General features: G+C 36.6%; 1 protein-coding gene across 4 annotated transcripts; it reads right to left on the bottom strand.

The window, feature by feature from the left end:
* Nucleotides 1–393: 393 nt before the first annotated feature.
* Nucleotides 394–17,484, bottom strand: SATL1 (spermidine/spermine N1-acetyl transferase like 1). 4 transcript variants are annotated; one of them, XM_070461964.1, is made up of 6 exons: nt 16,635–17,484; nt 12,540–12,591; nt 3,067–3,147; nt 2,309–2,410; nt 1,674–1,714; nt 394–1,034 (listed from the first exon to the last, which is right to left on the bottom strand). In XM_070461964.1, exons 1-6 carry the CDS (start codon nt 16,974–16,976, stop codon nt 864–866), a joined length of 789 nt encoding a protein of 262 aa, XP_070318065.1. In that variant the 5' UTR covers nt 16,977–17,484; the 3' UTR covers nt 394–863. The 4 variants fall into 4 exon arrangements, with proteins under 4 accessions (XP_070318065.1, XP_070318067.1, XP_070318066.1 ...); XM_070461966.1 differs by lacking the exon at nt 3,067–3,147; XM_070461965.1 differs by lacking the exon at nt 1,674–1,714 and having other exon boundaries at nt 2,304–2,410.
* Between the last annotated feature and the right edge of the window lie 1,174 nt (nt 17,485–18,658).

Raw genomic sequence — 18,658 nt, forward strand, 5'->3', positions numbered from 1 at the left:
ATGGGCTACAGTCCAGAAGGTCACAAAGAGGTAGACACAACTGATCAACTTTCACTTTCACTTCATAGATTTTATACCCATAATACATGGTACGTAGTAAGAACTCACATGCTGGTTGTGATGTAGGGTGAAAAAATAATTATAATTCTATCAAAAGACTTATATCCTACTAGAAAGGATAGAAACATACACAGATACAGTGTGCTATGTAATATCTTCCCTAAGATAGTTACAACAAAAGTTGGTTTCTCAGAGATGGAATTTAGTTCCAAGATAAAGACAGAGATGGAATGTAATTCTGAGATGAAGTCAAGACAGTGGTCCTTGATCTGCTCAAGGTGGGAAAGCAGTTCATTTACTAATTATTCATAGGTAAGTTTTTCATAACTTAGCTTTAGTATTTTATACTTTTATTTTTACTTCAAATCTGTTTGTGAGCAAATGTACAATATTTCATCAAATCCAAGACCTCTAAGGGAAAAGTGCTGTCAGTTGATCATAATACTTATCCAAATTTCAGATGTGTTACAATATGAAAATATAAGCATTTGAAATTTCATAGGATACAGTAAGTAAAAAAATAAATATCCTTAAGCCAAGTATAAGTTATTTTTGAATTATCTGCTCTTTTGGGTTATCAGCTCTTCTACTAACCATTAGTATGTTAATATGGATAATGGCAAGTTGTATCTACAAAATCTGTTTCAAAGATCTGCTGAAACCAGAGTTGTTCACTTGCTGTATTATACGATAGTCAAACTGCTGTTGGACTCAGGCGACATTCAGATGTTGGAGCCTATATTGGGACAAGTTGTTACATTCAGATGTTGGAGCCTATATTGGGACAAGTGATAAGTCACCTTTCACTTTTCCCCTGCCATGTCCATGAGTTCTTCTCTGTTAAACCTGAACAGATGCCAGCCCTCCTCGGAGGAAAGTTCTAAAGCCCCTCGATGAGTGTAGTAGTCGATAGAAGCCTGGTTCCAAGTGACGACAAGAAAGTGCATGCAGTTACACTGGCTTCTGATGGCTATCTGTTTAAAAACAAACAGGTGTTACTTTTATTTGAAAGTATAATCTTCATTGTCACATTTATTTTATGGAAGATCTACTATATGCAAGGCACTGTGTGTGTGTAAAATACTTCCAAATAATAATGCAATATTTATCACTTGGAGTTCTCTAAATTTGTAAAAAGAATAAAAGTCCTGTTGAGTTTTAAAACCCTTTCTTTAGAAGTCCAAAACAAACTTGCAAAATCTATTCATTGGTTTTTCTGTAAATCTAATTCAGTTTTTTTCTTTATTCTACAGAAAAAGTTTACCTATATGTATTTCCAAAATGCAAAAGAATCTTTTTATACTGTTCTCATGTTCATACTGTAGACACATTTTATGGGTAAATTACCTTCTAATCTCCCTTTTACTTGCTTCTGCTTTATAGCAAAAAGGTATATAATGTGGTTGTGGATTATATCAACTTTTAAACATAAGTCAAACAATAGCTGTATCAATATCTTAATTTGAAAACCAGTTTAATTGGAATAAAAAATTATATTTTGAGATTATGTTCCAATGTTAAGATAAAGTATCTAATTTATGCAATGTTAAATAATAACATTTGATGAAGAAAAGGATAACATATAGAATAACAATACTAACTGCAATATATGCCTGACTTAGCCTCTTCAGCATTTCAGCTCCAATACCTAGACCTTTTAAATAGGTAATACAAAATGAAAAAATATAAGTTGAAAAATTCCACTTAACAATTTGCTTGCTTTAGTTTAAACCTTGTTATCTGGTTGTTATGTATTCATAATAGCTTGTGTTGAAATTCAGCTCATGAATGTTTTTCATATCTCTTTTTCCGAATTGGAATATGGTTCCAAAGGTAATTGAAAAGGCTTTGGATTTATTTTAAAGAACAGTGAAGAGGAAATGAGCCCTTGTCGCTCTCATCTTATCATGGAATATATCTCTTATTCATTTTAGACAAATCAACACAAAATGTAAAAGCATGTTTTAGAGATAAAAGTATAGCTTTTAAAAAAAGAAACAAAACAAAAAAAAAAGATAAAAGTATAGTTTTGATAACTTGGCTTATTCAAGCCTTGATGGGAACTAATAAATCTTTTCTAATCTGTGATTGAGTCTTCACCATACCATATGCAAGGATAACTAGGATAGTGATCAGTCTCATGAAATAGGAATTAGTTACATAAATTAAACACCATATTTATACTAAAACTCCTTAAAATATACCATTTTAATTTTTAAAATATAAGTAATACTATGTGTTACCTGACCTCGGTAAGCTTGTATGACATAAAAGTCCTCTAGGTATAGTAACTTGCCAATCCAGGGGTCATATGTGAAGTAGTACATTACTAATCCAACAGTCACTTTACCTAGGAAGAGGAAAGAGGGGGTATAAAGAAGTTAATACGTTGAATCTTACAATGTTCTTTCCTCCAAAATGGAATATCTTTGTGTTTATTTTTATCTATTAAAGTAATAAAAGCTTGCTGGACAAAATTTTAAATAATACAGAAATGTATAATAAAGAAGGTTTAAGTCTTTATAATACAACATTTAAGAGATAATCCATGTTTTAACAGTGTGGAGTATATTCTTCCTAATTTTTTTCTGTGCATATACAAACATAAATGCATGTGTGTTGTGTGCTAAGTCACTTCAGTTTTGTCCAACTCTTTGCAACGCCATGGACTGTAGCCCACCAGGCTCCTCTGTCCATGGGATTCTCCAGGCAAGAATACTGGAGTGGGTTGTCATATCCTTGTCCAGGGGATCTTCCTGACCCAGGATTGAACCCGTTTCTCATGTCTCATGCATTGGCAGGCTGGTTTTTTACCACTAGTGCCACCTGCGAAGTCCAACATAAATGCATACCACACATTTTCTCTTTCAGGAAGCAAGACTTAGTTTATGTACTTACACTCATCTCCTTGGCTTAAGAGTAACTGTATGCTATCAAACTGTACTTTGTCTTTAGGGTAGAGAAAATATACCCCTAATTAAATTGAAAAATGGAAGTTTATTTTACCTGATGGTTTCTGATGATTGTGTACTTCTGCAATCAGACAATAGAAAAGGGGATTGTCCCCAAAGCCATCCCTGAGTAAATCTGAAGTATCAATTCACATAAAATAGATTAGAAAGTTTAGAGTAAAGAGAAGGAAGATAGTGCAGTTGGCAATGCCAGAATTCCTTTCTTCACCTGTACAACAATTGTACAGGCGTAAACTGCCTGAAGTGAATATTTTGGAACTATAGTTTATTTTAATACCTGTACTTGCAGCTTCCAGAGGACAGTTTGACTGATAAATTTCAGTTAATTTTGGTGAAATTCAACCATCAGCCTAGTGGTGGCTTCCAACTACCCCCACCCACTCGATCATCAACAAACACTTTTAAACAACTGTCTTAAATGTGCTCAAAGAGCTAAAGGGAGACATGCACACAGGAAAAATATGTATAAACAAAGTAAAGATACCAATAAAGAAATAGAAATTATAAAAAATTATCCCCACCAAAAAATTCTGAAGCTGAAAATTGTAATAAAAGTGCACTGCAGGGGTTCAAAATCCAAATTTCTAAGCAAGCTGAAAAAAGAATCAGTGAACTTAAAGACAGGATAATTAAAATTATCAAGTCTGAAGAACAAGAAAAGTAAAAAGCCTAAGATATCTGTGGAACACCATCAAGCAGACCAACATATGTATTATGGAACTCTCAGAAGGAAAAGAGAGAAAGTAAGGAAAAAAGAACATTTGAATAATGACTGAAAACTTCCCAAAATGGATGCAATAAATCATTTTACAAATCCAAGTTCAACAAACTCCAAGTAGTATAAGCCCCAAAAGATCAATACCAAGACACATAATTAAAGAGAAAATCTTCAAAGCAGCAAGACAGAAATAACTTGTCACATACAATGGATCCTCAATAGGATTATCATCTGATTTCTAATCAGAAACCTTGACAGCCAGTAGAGAGGACAGGGGAGGAGAGGAAGAGTGCAGAAACTTAACCAAGATTTCTATATCCACCAAAAAAATCCTTCAAAATGAGGGAGAAATTAAAATATGTCCAGTTCTCCCCCAAACTCAAAAAAAAAAAAAAAAAAAAGCTGAGGAAATTCATTATCACTAGGCTTGCCCTGCACAAAATGGAGTCCTTCAGGTTGCAATGGAAGGAAAATAGGCAATAACTCAGTCATATGAAGAAATAAAGATAATGGTGCCTAGTTAAAGGTAAATATATGGGCAATTATAAAAAAAACTAGTGTCACTTTAAATTTATTTATAGTTCTACTTTTTATTTTCTACATGATTTAAAAGACAGTGCATAAAACTAGACACTAATGTTTGTTCTTGGGCACACAATGTATAAAGATGTAATCTGTGACATCAATGACGTTAAAAGGGGGAATGGAGATAGATAAGGGAAGAGTTTTTGTATGCTATTGACATTAAGCTAATATAAATTCAACTTTTACTATTACAACTTTTGGATGTTATTGAGTTGGCCAAAAGCTCATTTGAGTTTTTCCATAAAACCTGAACAAATATTTTTGGCCAACCTAATAAATGTAATCCCCATGATAACATCAAAGAAAATATCTATAGAATATACACCTAAGGAAATGAGAAGGGAGTCAAAACATTTTACTGAAAAAATAAAAAGAAGGTAGAAATGTGGAAATGAAAGACAAAAAACTACATAGAATACAAATGGGAAAATGTCAGAAGTCCCTCCTTGTTGGTAATTACTTTAAATATAAGTGGATTAAATGCCCTAATCAAAAGACAAAGATAAGCAGAATGGATTAAAAAAAAAAAGCATGATCCAACTATATGCTATCTATAAGAGACACTGACTATTAAAAAGGTCATGTCCAACTCTTTGTGACCCCATGGGCTGTAGCCCACCAGGCTCCTCTGTCCATGGAATTCTCCAGGCAAGAATACTGGAGTGGGTTGCCATTTCCTTCTCCAGGGGATGTTCCCAACCCAGGGATCAAACCCAGCTCTCCCACAATGTAGGCAGACTCTTTACCAACTGGGCCACCAGGGAAACCCTTATAAGAGACTCACTTTAGATTTAAAAAAACAAGAATATATAGTATTGATTGCTGTTGTTGTATGGCAGGAATCAACACAACATTGTAAAGCAATTGTCCTCCAATTAAAAATAAATTTATAGATTTCATATATATGCATTTATATGCAGTATTTGTCTTTCTGGCTTACTTCACTCTGTATAATATGCTCTATGCAAAGAACTCAAAGCTGGTGCTCTGTTATAACCTGGAGGGATGGGGTGGAGAGGGAGGAGGGAGAGGGATTCAAGAGGGAGGCATCACATATATGCCTATGGCTGATTCATGTTGATATGTGGCATAAGCCATCACAATAGTGTAAAGTAATTATCCACCAATTAAAATATTTTTTAAGAGAAAAACAATTTTAATAAGCACAAGAAGGTTGATAGTGAAAATGATGGAAAAAGACATTTCATGCAAATAGTAATCAAAAGAAAGCTGGAGTGGCTGTACTAATATAACACAAAATAGACTTTAAGTGGAAAACTGTTACAGGGGAGAAGGGTATTAAATAGTGATAGAAGGTTCAATTCAGCAAGAAGATATAACATTTATAAAAATTTATGCACCAAACATCAGAGCTCCCAAATATATGAAGCAAATATTGAGAGAATATGAAGCAAATATTGAGAACTTCATGACATCAATTTCAATAATGTGCTGAACAACCAGAACAATGATAAATACATTAATATTGATAGATCATATGAACAAAACTATAGAACAACTGGACCCCTAACAGAAATAGTGCACCCCACCCAAAAACATAATACACATTTTTCTTGAACTTTCTCTAGGATAGACCATATGTTAGGCCAAAAAGCAAGTGTTAATACATTTTGAAAGATCAAAACCATACAGAGTATCTTTTCCAATCACAATAGATTGAAACTAGAAATCAACAGAAGGAAACTAGGAAATTCACAAATATGTGGAAATTAACAATGCACTCAAAAAACTAATGGCTCAAAGTAGAAGTAAAAAGAGAAATTAGAAAAAAGATGAATGAGAAGGAAAATGCAACATATAAAACTTGTGACCATTACAATATACTAACACATATATATGGAATTTAGAAAGATGGTAATGATAACCCTATATGCAAAACAGAAAAAGAGACACAGATGTACAGAACAGACTTTTGGACTCTGTGGGAGAAGGCAAGGGTGGGATGTTTCAAGAGAACAGCATCGAAACATGTATATTATCTAGAGTGAAACAGATCACCAGCCTAGGTTGGATGCATGAGACAAGTGCTCGGGCCTCGTGCACTGGGAAGACCCAGAGGGAGCGAGTAGAGAGGGAGGTGGGAGGGGGGATCGGGATGGGGAATACATGTAAATCCATGGCTGATTCATGTCAATGTATGACAAAAACCACTACAATATTGTAATTAGCCTCCAACTAATAAAAATAAATGGAAAAAAAAACTTATGAGATGCAGTGAAAGAAGGGCTCAGAGGGTAACTTATAGTTGGAAATGCCAACATTAAAGAAAAAAAGAAAATAAAGGCCTCAAGCAATAATTAATCTAACACCTTAGGAACCAGAACTAGCAGAAAGAAGGCAATAAAGATTAGAAAGGAGATTAAGCTAAATAGAAGATAGAAATGCAATAGAGAAAATCAATGGAACCAAAAATTGGTTATTTGAAAAGGTCAACAAATTTTTAGGTAGACTGACAAAGAAGAAAAAAAAAAGCCAAGTAATTAAAATCCACTGACCTTACAGAGATAAAAAATATTAAGTACTGTGAATTGTACACCAACAAATTAGATAGCCAAAAAGAACAGATTCCTTGAAACTTATGAATTCAAGAAGAAATAAAATCTAAGCAGCCCTATAACAAAAGTTTGAATCAATAATAATAAAAAATCTCCCAACAAAGCAAAGTCAGGGACCACCAGATGGTTTCACTGGGGAATTCTACCAAACATTTAGAGAATTAACACCAATACTTCTCAAACTCTGTCCCAAAAATTGAAGAGGAGGGAACTTTTTCTAACTCATTTTATGAAGTCAGCATTATTCTGATACCAAATACAGAAAAAGACATCACAAGAAAATCAAAGACCAATATCCCTTATTAATACAGATGCAAAAGTACTCAACAAAATATTAATAGCAAATTGAACCCAACAGTATATTAATAGGACCATTCACTATGATCAAAATCCTAGGGATGAAAGGATGGTTCAATATAAGGAAATCAATCGTGTTAACAGAACAAAGGGGGGAAAAGCACAGAACCATCTCAATTGTTACAGAAAAGGCAACTGACAGGATGCCCACTCTCAACACTGCTATTCAACATTGTACTGGAAGTTATAGCTAGAGCTATTATACAATAAAAAGAAATAAAAGCCATCCAAATTAGAAAGGAAGAGGTAAAATGACCTGTATCTAGGCAAGAATACTGGAGTGATTTGCCACGCCTTTTTCCAAGGGATCATCTCATGTTCCCTGCATTGGCAGGTAAGTTCTTTATCACTACTACCACCTGGGAAGCCCTTATTTTCTGATGATGTAAGCCTATTTATAGACAATCCCAAAGAATCCAAAAGAAAGCTACTAACACAAATTCAGCAAAGTTGCAGGCTACAAGATCAACAAACAAAAATCAGTTGTATTGTTATATACCAACAAAGAACAAACCAAAAAATCAATTAAAAAAGCAATTCCATTTACAACCGCCCCTAAAAACTAACTAAATACCTAGGAATAAATGTACCCAAGGAGGTGAAATACATACAAAAAACTATAAAACATTGCTGAAAGAAATTAAAGATCTAAAAAAAATTGAAAGTTATCCTGTGTTCATAGATAAGACTTAAATTAATATTGTTAAGATGTCAATATTATCCAAAGTGATCTGAAGATTCACTGCCATCCCAATAAAAATTCTAACATCCTCTTTCACAGGAGTGATGAAACTGATCCTCAGATTCATTTGGAATCCCAAGTGTGTAATTTTATTTAGGTCAAGACTTCACTCGACTGAAGATGGGATTGCATCCTGATAAACTCATCATAAGTGGAAAATATCATAAATCAAAAATGTATTTAATATACCCAAACTATTGAGCATCATAGTTTGGCCTAAACCTAAACCTACCTTAAACCTGGGGCTTTCCTGGTAGCTCAGCTGGTAAAAAGTCCGCCTGCAATGAAGCAGACCCCACTTCAATTCCTGGGTTGGGAAGATCCACTGGAAAAGGGATAGGTTACCCACTCCAGTATTCTTGGGCTTCCCTGGTGGCTCAGCTGATAAAGAATCTGCCTGCAATGCAGGAGACCTGGGTTTGATCCCTGGGTTGGGAAGATCCCTTGGAGAAGGGAACAGCTACCCACTCCAGCATTCTGGCCTGGAAAATCCCATGGATTGTATAGTCAATGGGGTCGCTAAGAGTCGGGCATGACTGAATGACTTTCATTTCACTACCTTAAACCTGCTGAGAGCACTTAGATTAGCCTTCATGCTGTCGTTTCAGTTGGGTCCAACTCTTTGTGACCTTATGGACTGCAGCTCGCTAGGCTCCTCTGTCCATGGTATTCTCCAGACAGCAATACTGGAGGGGGTTGCCATGCCCTCCTCCAGGGGATCTTCTTGACCCAGGGATCAAACCCACATCTCATTATTTCCTGCATTGCCAGGTAGGTTCTTTACCACTAGTTCCACTGAAGAAGCCCTTACATTAACCTAGAGTGGGGCAAAATTATCTAACACAAAGCCTATTTTATAATAACGTGTTGAATATCTCATGTGATTAACTGTTTACTGAGTGAAAACAGAATGGTTGTATGGATACAGAATGGTTGTAAATGTATCAGTTATTAACCCTCATGATTACATCACTGACAAGGAGCCACAGCTCACTGCTTCTGCCTAGCATCATAAGAAAGCATCCTATACATATAGCTAGCTCAGGTAAAGGACAAACTTCAAAATATGATGTAGAGTTTCTATTGAATGTGTACTGCTTTTGAACCATTATAAAGTCCAAAAATGTTTAAGTCATGTCATAAGTAAGTCAGGGACTGTACGCTTTAATCATTTCATTTCTTCTCTCATTCCCTGCCTAAAATGTTGTAATTCATCATCTTGTATATTCTATGAAAACCTACAAGACATTCTAGGACTAACAACCAAAAAAGATGTCCTTTTCATCATAGGGGACTGGAATGCAAAAGTAGGAAGTCAAGAGATACCTGGAATAACAGGCAAATTTAGCCTTGGAGTACAAAATGAAGTGGAGCAAAGGCTAATAGAGTTTTGCCAAGAGAACACACTGGTCATAGCAAACATCATCTTCCAACAACATAGGAGAAAACACAACACATGGACATCACAAGATGGTCAACACCGAAATCAGATTATGTTCTTTGCAGCCAAAGATGGAGAAGCTCCATATGGTTAGCAAAAACAGGAGTTGACTGTGGCTCAAATAATGAACTCTTTATTGCAAATTCAGACTTAAATGGAAGAAAGTAGGAAAAACCACTAGACCATTCAGGTATGACCTAAACCAAATCCCTTACGATTGTACAGTGAAAGTGACAAACAGATTCAAGGGATTAGACCTGATGGATAGAGTGTCTGAAGAACTATGAACAGAGGTTCGTGACATTGTACAGGAGGCAGGGATCAAGACCATCCCCAAGAAAAAGAAATGCAAAAAAGCAAAATGGTTGTCTGAGGAGGCATTACAAATAGCTGTGTAAAGAAGAGAAGCTAAAGGCAAAGGAGAAAAGGAAAGATATACTCTTTAGGATGCAGAGTTCCAAAGAATAGCAAGGAGAGATAAGAAAGTCTTCCTCAGTGATCAAGGCAAAGAAATAGAGGAGAACAACAGAATGGGAAAGACTAGAGATCTCTTTAAGAAAATTAGAGATACCAAGGGAACATTTTGTGCAAAGATGGGCACAATAAATGACATAAATGGTATGGACCTAACAGAAGCAGAAGATATTAAGAAGAGGTGGCAAGAATACACAAAAGACCTATACAAAAAAGATCTTCATGACCCAGATAATCACGATGGTGTGATCACTCACCTAGAGCCAGACATCCTGGAATGTGAAGTCAAGTGGGCCTGAGGAAGCATCATTATGAACAAAGCTAGTGGAGGAATTCCAATTGAGCTATTCAAATCCTAAAAAATGGTGCTGTGAAAGTGCTGCACTCAATATGCCAGCAAATTTGGAAAACCCAGCAGTGGCCACAGGACTAGAAAAGGTCAGTTTACATTCCAATCCCAAAGAAAATCTATGCCAAAGAATGTTCAAACTACTGCACAATTGCACTAATCTCACACACTAGCAAAGTAATGCTCAAAATTCTCCAAGCCAGGCTTCAACAGTACATGAACTGTGAATTTCCAGATGTTCAAGCTGGATTTAGAGAAGGCAGAGGAACCAGAGATCAAATTGCCAACATCCACTGGATCATCGAAGAAGCAAGAGAGTTCCAGAAAAACATCTGCTTTATTGACTACAACAAAGCATTTGACTGTGTGGTTCACAACAAACTGTGGAAAATTCTTCAAGGGACTGGAATACCAGATCACCTTACCTGCCTTCTGAGAAATCTGTATGCAGGTCAGGAAGCAACAGTTAGAACTGGCCATGGAACATCAGACCGGTTCTAAAACGGGAAAGGAGGATGTCAAGGCTATATATTGTCACCCTGTTTATTTAACTTATATGCAAAGTACATCATGCAAAATGCCAAACTGGATGAAGCACAAGCTAGAATCAAGATTGCCAGGAGAAGTATCAATAACCTTAGATATGCAGATGACACCACCCTAATGGCAGAAATCAAAGAGGAACTTAAGAGCCTCTTGATGAAAGTGAAAGAGGAGAGTGAAAATGTTGGCCTAAAAATCAACATTGGGTGCATGAGACAAGTGCTTGGGCCTGGTGCACTGGGAAGACCCAGAGGGATCGGGTGGAGAGGGAGGTGGGAGGGGGGACCGGGATGGGGAATACATGTAAATCCATGGCTAATTCATTTCAGTGTATGACAAAAACCACTGCAATGATATAAAGTAATTAGCCTCCAACTAATAAAAATAAATGAAAAAAAAAAAAAAGAAAAAAAGAATCCACCTTCCAATGCAGGAGCCTCAGGTCCGATCCCTGATCAGGGAAATAAGATACCACATGTTGCTGAGCAACTAAGCCCAAGTGCTGCAACCAAAACCAAGTACAGCCAAATAAATAAATATTTTTAAAAGAAGAAAAAAAAATAAAATCAACATTAAAAAAATATTTTCACTCTCCTCTTTCACTTTCATCAAGAGGCTCTTAAGATTTCTGCCATTAGGATGGTGTCATCTGCATATCTGAGATGGCATCTGGTCCCATCATTTCACAGCAAATAGATGGGGAAACAATGGAAATAGTGAGAGGCTTTATTTTCTTGGGTTCCCAAAATCACTGCAGATGGTGATTGCAGCCATGAAATTAAAAGACGCTTGCTCCTTAGAAGAAAAGTTATGACCAACCTAAACAGCATATTAAAAAACAGAGACATTACTTTGCCAACAAAGGTCCATCTAATCAAAGCTATGGCTTTTCTAGTTGTCATGTATGGATGTGAGAGTTGGACTATAAAGAAAGCTGAGCGCCAAAGAATTGCTGCTTCTGAATTGTGGTGCTGGAGAAGACTCTTGAGAGTCCCTTGGACTGCAAGGGTATCAAACCAGTCAATCCTAAAGGAAATCAGCCCTGAATATTCATTGGAAGTACTGATGCTGAAGCCGAAACTCCAAGACTTTGGCCACCTGATGTGAAGAACCTGATGTTGGGAAAGGCTGAAGACAGGAGGGGAAGGTGATGACAGAGGCTGAGGTGTTTGGATGGGATCACTGGCTCGATGAATGTGAGTTTGAGCAAGTTCCAGGAGTTGGTGATGAATAGGGAAGCCTGGCATGCTACAGTCCATGGGATCGCAGAGTCAAACACAACTGAGCGACTGAACTGAACTAGCCTATTAATATTGCTGGCTATCAAAATGTAGTAAATTCCTTGAAAATAGTTTTAAGTCATTTTGTTTTTATCCATTTCATCCTATCAGGCTTCTTCTAACATATTGGGCATTAAATTATACTGTCTTTGATCAACTACACTTCTCATTTTATATATTGAAAATTAGTTGAAATCCATTGCTGCTGTAAAGATGACTTAACTATCAATTTCATACTTTAAAAATGGGGAAAATATACTGCTGCACTTACAAAACTATTAATAGCACTTCATACGAACTTTTGCCCTGTACATATAGATACTATTAATGACAGTTTCTTTGTGCACCAAGGACAGCAGCATCCACATATCTAGGTACAAGTAATGCTTTGTGCATACATTATGCCATGTTTCTTTTTCTAGCTCTGAAAATATCATCTTACCCTTTGATGTTAACTTCACTGCATCTAGCATGTTTTCACAGGCAGCCAATTCCTGTCAAAGTAGAGAAAACTTTCAGTTTATGGTTTAGTAACAAATTCTTTAATTTTTAAAAATTTTGGCCATTCTGCACACCTTGCAGTATCTTTTAGTTCCCCAAACAGAGATTGAACCCATGCCATGGCAGTAAAAGCACCAAGTCCTAACCAGCAGACTACAAGGGGATTCTTAGTAACAAATTCTTAAGATGATAAGCATGAAGTTTTTATTGAGCATTTACTAACATACAATGCTGTGGGTAGTATTAAAATGAATCAGACTTAACTCCAGTCATCTAGAAACTTAAAATCCAAAATAGCATATGCAATAAGAGAATAAATATATAGAGAAATTAACTATGTCAATACATCACTCCTATGAAGGTCTATCTAGGTAACTAGGTAGCTATCTAGGTAACTAGCCTTGAATACAGTGAAATCAGGAAGTTAAGCCAAAAGGTTTTCTGAGCATTCAAGATAGATGTCACAAAGTCTTATAAAGTTCACAGACTTTACAGAGAAGTCTGTCGTATTTGCCTGTGAGGTGTTCTTTCCAATTTAACTTTAGAATTTATTTGGCTTTTTAATATAATTTTTTCTACACCTTCAAATTAATTTTTCACAGTTTGGATCTCATGTTTGGAAAGGCAATCCCCATTTTGGAATTATAAAAATAGTCACTTTTGTTCCTTTCTTATTTTTTTTTTATTTTTTCCAGTTTTTTTGAGATATAATTGACATATAACATTGTATTAATCCAAGGCGCACAACATAATGATTTGATGTATGTATACATTGTGATATGATTACCACAATAAGTTTTGTTAACATTAATGATGTCATATAGTTACAGTTTATTTCTTGTGATGAGAACTTTTAAGATCTAGTCTCTTAATAGCTTTCAAATATGCACTACAGTTTTGCTAACTATCGGCTTCTTTGTTAACTATAGTCACTATACTGTACATGACATCCCCAGAGCTTATTTATCTTATACCTGGAAGTCTTTACCCTTTAACTACCTTCAGCCATATCCCCCACCCCCACCCCACCTCCCACCTCTAGGAACCACCAATCTGTTTTAAGTTATATATATATATAAATAAATAATTAATTTGGTTTTATCTGTATGTAAGAAGGTGGAATTTCACCTTTGTCTTTTTCCCCAATTATCCCAACACTGTTTATTTAATAACCCATCTTTTATTAACTGAATTGAAATGTCCACTTTATTATGTACCATTATTGGTCTTGTTTAGTCGCTAAGTGCTATCTAAATCTTTTGTGACTCTACAGACTGTAGCCCACCAGGCTCCTCGGTCCATAGGATTTCCCAGGCAAGAATATTGAAGTGGATTGTTATTTCCTTCTCCAGGGAATCTTCCCAACCCAGGGATCAAGCCCATATCTCCTGCATTGGCAGGAAAATTCTTTACTGCTTAGGCACCAGGGAGGCCCTATTATGTACTACATTCACATATATACCTAGAAAACTTCTAGACTCTCCATTCTGTTCCAGTAATCTATCCCTGCATCTATTGTAATAGATTACCATAGTATTTTAATTACTTACAGCTTTATAGTATCTGGTAGGAATCACCTCCCCTCATCACTCTTCTTTTTGGAATTTTTCTAGAAACAGTCACACATTTATTCTTCTTGGAGATTTTGACTGGAATCGCATTAAATTTATAATGGAAAAAGTCTTTAAAATACATAAGGAAGACAGCAAGGGCCAGATTATATAAAGCATTGCTAAGAAATTTGGAGTTTATTCTCAGTGCAACCAGAGCCCAATGAAGTTTGAGCATTTTGGCTGCTGTTTGGAGCACCTTCCCTAAGATACTGTAAGCTCTTTGAGGGCAGTAACTATAGTTTAATAATCTGGTATCCTTTATAGTGGAGCTTCCCAGGTGGCTCAGTGGTAAAGAATCCCCCTGCCAATGCAGGACACACCCGGATTGATACCTACATCAGTAAGATCCCCTGGAGAAGGAAACTGCAACCCACTCCAGTATTCTTGCCTAGAGAATCCCATGGACAGAGGAGCCTACAGTCCATAACATCACAAAAGAGTTGGACATGACAGCTATTAAAAAACAGCAACATCCTTTATAGTACTTAGCACATGGCCTTCCCCTAGTACATACTCAATGTGTGCATAGTGAACAAAAATCAGATATTAACGGTACATAGTCCTTCTTATGGATCAGCAATGGTCCAAAAACCACACTTTGAGAACTACCATAAAAAGGCTTTAAATGGAAAGTCTGATAAGCAGGAAGTTATGACTGCCTAGCCATAAAGTGGCTAGATGGCCAAATAATGCTGTGGTGTGGTGATTAATAGGATAAAACCGATGCATATAGAGGATGCTTGGAAGACTTTTAAGACTCTTGGCAGGACAGTAAGTAAAACCTGCAAAACTCTCAGTTAAGGAATGAATTATTATGATGGCAAACTCTCATAAATTCATTTACAAAGAGAATGCCTTGCAAACTTAGCAATGAACAGGAGTAAGGATGAATAGATATATATGCATTAGAGAAGATCATCTAAAAGCAAATTAATCATATTCATGTCTGTGGTACAGAGTAATTTATCTTTTCTATTATTTTCTACAGTGAATATTCATTAAAATTATTTCCAAGAAACATATAGTGTTTATTCAAGCACAAGAGGCAAATTCAAAAGTAAATGTGGTTAGGAACTTCACAGATACAGGTTCACTAAAATTAGAGAATCTAGTGATGTTTTTCCCTTGGTGATAACAATGGGCCCCGTTTGTAAAGATAAGGAAGGTAAGTTTTCTAGATAGAAAGATTCATTGTTGTTCAATAATAAATTTATTTTATTATTTTATTATCAACTGAATGTTAGATACTAAGCTAAAAAAAACTCTTTAAAATTATTTTCTACATGGAAAAATATGGTTCAAGAATAATTACCATTTTGGGCATAGTATTTTGATTGATGACCTAGTCCTGTGGATTAATGCCAGTTAGAGAAATGATGTGGGAACTTTGGTGGATAGAATAAAATAGAAGACATGGAAAGATAGATAATCCAGTTCTTACAGATCTGTAACCAGGCCTAGCATAATTTTGACAGATTTCACTTGAAAACTTCCAGTATTTTATTTTGCCCATGAAAACACATTCTCTGATCCAAGGGAACAGAAACTTGGCCTAATTTAAATTATATATTAGATGGAAACAGTTCCATTACAAAAATATTTTATAAGGGTGACTTGTTCCAGCCACATATTTACTCCTTTAAAAAAATCTAACCAACTGCTTTTATATGGGCTTTTATATGGAATTGTTAAGGTTGTGTATCACATAAATGATTGCCTTGAGTGCCACAGAGCTCCAGCACAGTAGCTATGGCTAATTGTTTGTCCCTTTTACTGCACTGGGATGATTTTCAGGAAAACCATTAAAATGAATTTTTAAATGAGAAATTTTTAACCCCGCTCCTTGGACTCCTGGGAGGATATCTGTGGATGGGCTTCAGTAGTCAAACAACAGTCTGAAATTATACAGAAAAACTGCTGTGGACAAATATTGTTTCTGGACAGTTAATCATGAGATTCCACAAGTAGGTGTGGTCTTCAAACAAAGATGCCCTATCCTAAAATCATAGCTATCATTAGCTAGAAATTCTATCACTGACGGGTCATTCATGTGAGTTAAGCATTCCTTTTATTGAAGATCCTTTTTTTAAAGTTAAAATTTCCCCAGGAGGAACAACACATTAGGTCCCTGAAATATCCATGTTGGTTCCCCCTTGATTTTTTAAGCCCCCCACTATAAGTCAAGCAATTAATATGTAATCATTTTATATTCTGAATCATTACAACAATCTTGTGAATAGATAGTATTGTGATCTTGATTTTAGATGTGGAAACAGAAGCTTATAGAGCTTAAGTAACTTCCAGAAATTTATGTACATGAGTCATGATTGACAGAGCTAGGATTCAGACAGAATATGCCTTCCATACCCTCAGCCTTAAACTAATGCCATGAAGCTCCATGGAATGAAGAGAAAGCAGCTTACTTTAATTAGATGCAAGATTTCCGGGCAGTCTCCAGCCTCCGCAGGTCTTACTCGAAAAGAAGTCATACTTGGTTGCCTCATGCTTGATTGGCTCCTGCCTGGTTGCCTCAGACTTGGCTGGCTCCTTCCTAGTTGGCTCCTGCCTGATTGGCTCATGCATGTTTGGCTTGTGCCTGATTGGCTCAGGCCTAGTTGACTCATGATTGATTGGCTCGTGCCTGGTTGCAGTTGACTCAGGCCTGGCTGGCTTGTGCCTGATTGGCTTGTGTTTGATTGGCTCATGCCTGTTTGCTTCATGCCTGATTGGCTCAGGACTGCTTGCCTTGTGCCAGATTGCCTCATGCTTATTTGGCACAGGCCTGGTTGCCTCGTTGACCCAGTTGGTTAGTGTCAGGTAAGCTTGTGCTTGGTTGATTCATGTCCAGTTGCTTCATACCAAGTAAGCTCGTGCCTGGCTGGTTCATGTCTGGTAGGCTTGATTGATTCATACCCAGTTATTCATGTCTGGTTGACTGAGGGCTAGTTGGCTTACGACTAGTTGATGGATTGTGGGTTGGCAGAGGACTGGTTGGCCAATGACAAGTGCCTCGATGTAATAGGAGCCCTTAACTACAGTGCTGTTGTGGAAGGCTGTAGGATATTTCTGTTTTATCTCAACTTGATTCGTTCTTCGAGATACCCCTCTATCAAGATGAGAATGGGAAAATAAAGGAGTGCTATCTAAAAAAGATACTTGATGCCTCTGATTTGCTGGAGTTGACCCCACCAGCTATCACAGTTGTATGCTCATCTGGGTTTCAGGTTGTCATCCGGCCTTTCCCTGCCAATGGGCCGGAAGTGAGGGACAGAAAAAAATGACCCTGGGAGACTATTACTGCCGCACCACCTTGCACCGTCACTGCCTCACAGCGATGAAGTCACAATGCCTTTATTTACATGTGTACATGCTCCCCCAAGTGGTGAGGGAGGGGTGAGGCAGGGCCTGCTTGACCACTTTATTTCCTCCTCCTAAGAGTGACAAGGCTGAAACAAAAAACTAGAAGGAATCTCAGAGCATATGCTTGACATTCATCCTCAGTGCCCACTGTTTTAACCAACTAATTTAAAGATATTTGCCCTAAACCTTTCTGCTTTCCCCATGCTCCAGCCCTGAAATAATTCACTTCCTATTTTTGTTCTTTTACTTATTATCTTTTCCCCTCACCATAGACAGTAGAATGTTTAAAAAGGTTCTCCTAGAGAGGTGTTCAAGTCCCTAATGAAGAAAATATTTCTTTACAAATAAGAATATCTGTGGTTACTACATCTTGAGTTATTTTCTGACCTAGGTTCAGTGGGAACATTTTTTTTTTACATTTTCACATTCAATCCCACAGCAACCCTATTATCCCCAATTCTAAAGAAATTGATTTGAAAGATTTGGTAAGCTAACCAAGATCTGAACAATTGGCAAAGAGCCTGAATTCAGACCCAGATCTATCTGATTCCAGTTGCAGGATTTTTACCATGATATTATCCTATCCATTATACACACTATACTTATCTCCACCCCCCATATCTGTGAGATCAGGTATGTTGTCCTTTCACCCCATCTCCTCTCATAGAAATCCTTCTCCTATCTTTTTATCTGTTGGATCACTTCCTTAGTAACATATATTATGTGCTGGTGCTAATATTGTTGTAGATGGAGTGTATCTTTTTTAAAACATACCAGAAAATGTTGGTTGAAGCTGTGAAGTCTCACAGTTTGCTGATAGGTCTTTATGTGTGCATTACTTCATTTAATCATTGAAGCAGAAGTCAGTCCTAAGATGGCGGGGGAATAGGACAGGAAGATCACCTTCTCCCCCACAAATTCATCAAAAGATCATTTGAACGCTGAGGAAATTCCACAAAACACTTTCTGAATGCTGGCAGAGGACACCAGGCACCCAGAAAGACAGCCCATTATCTTCGAAAGGAGGTAGGACAAAATATAAAAGAGATAAAGAGAGATGAAAGAGTTAGGGACAGAGACCCATCCC

The sequence above is a fragment of the Odocoileus virginianus genome, chromosome X (genome assembly GCF_023699985.2).
Source record: "Odocoileus virginianus isolate 20LAN1187 ecotype Illinois chromosome X, Ovbor_1.2, whole genome shotgun sequence".
In the NCBI taxonomy this organism is placed as follows: domain Eukaryota; kingdom Metazoa; phylum Chordata; class Mammalia; order Artiodactyla; family Cervidae; genus Odocoileus; species Odocoileus virginianus.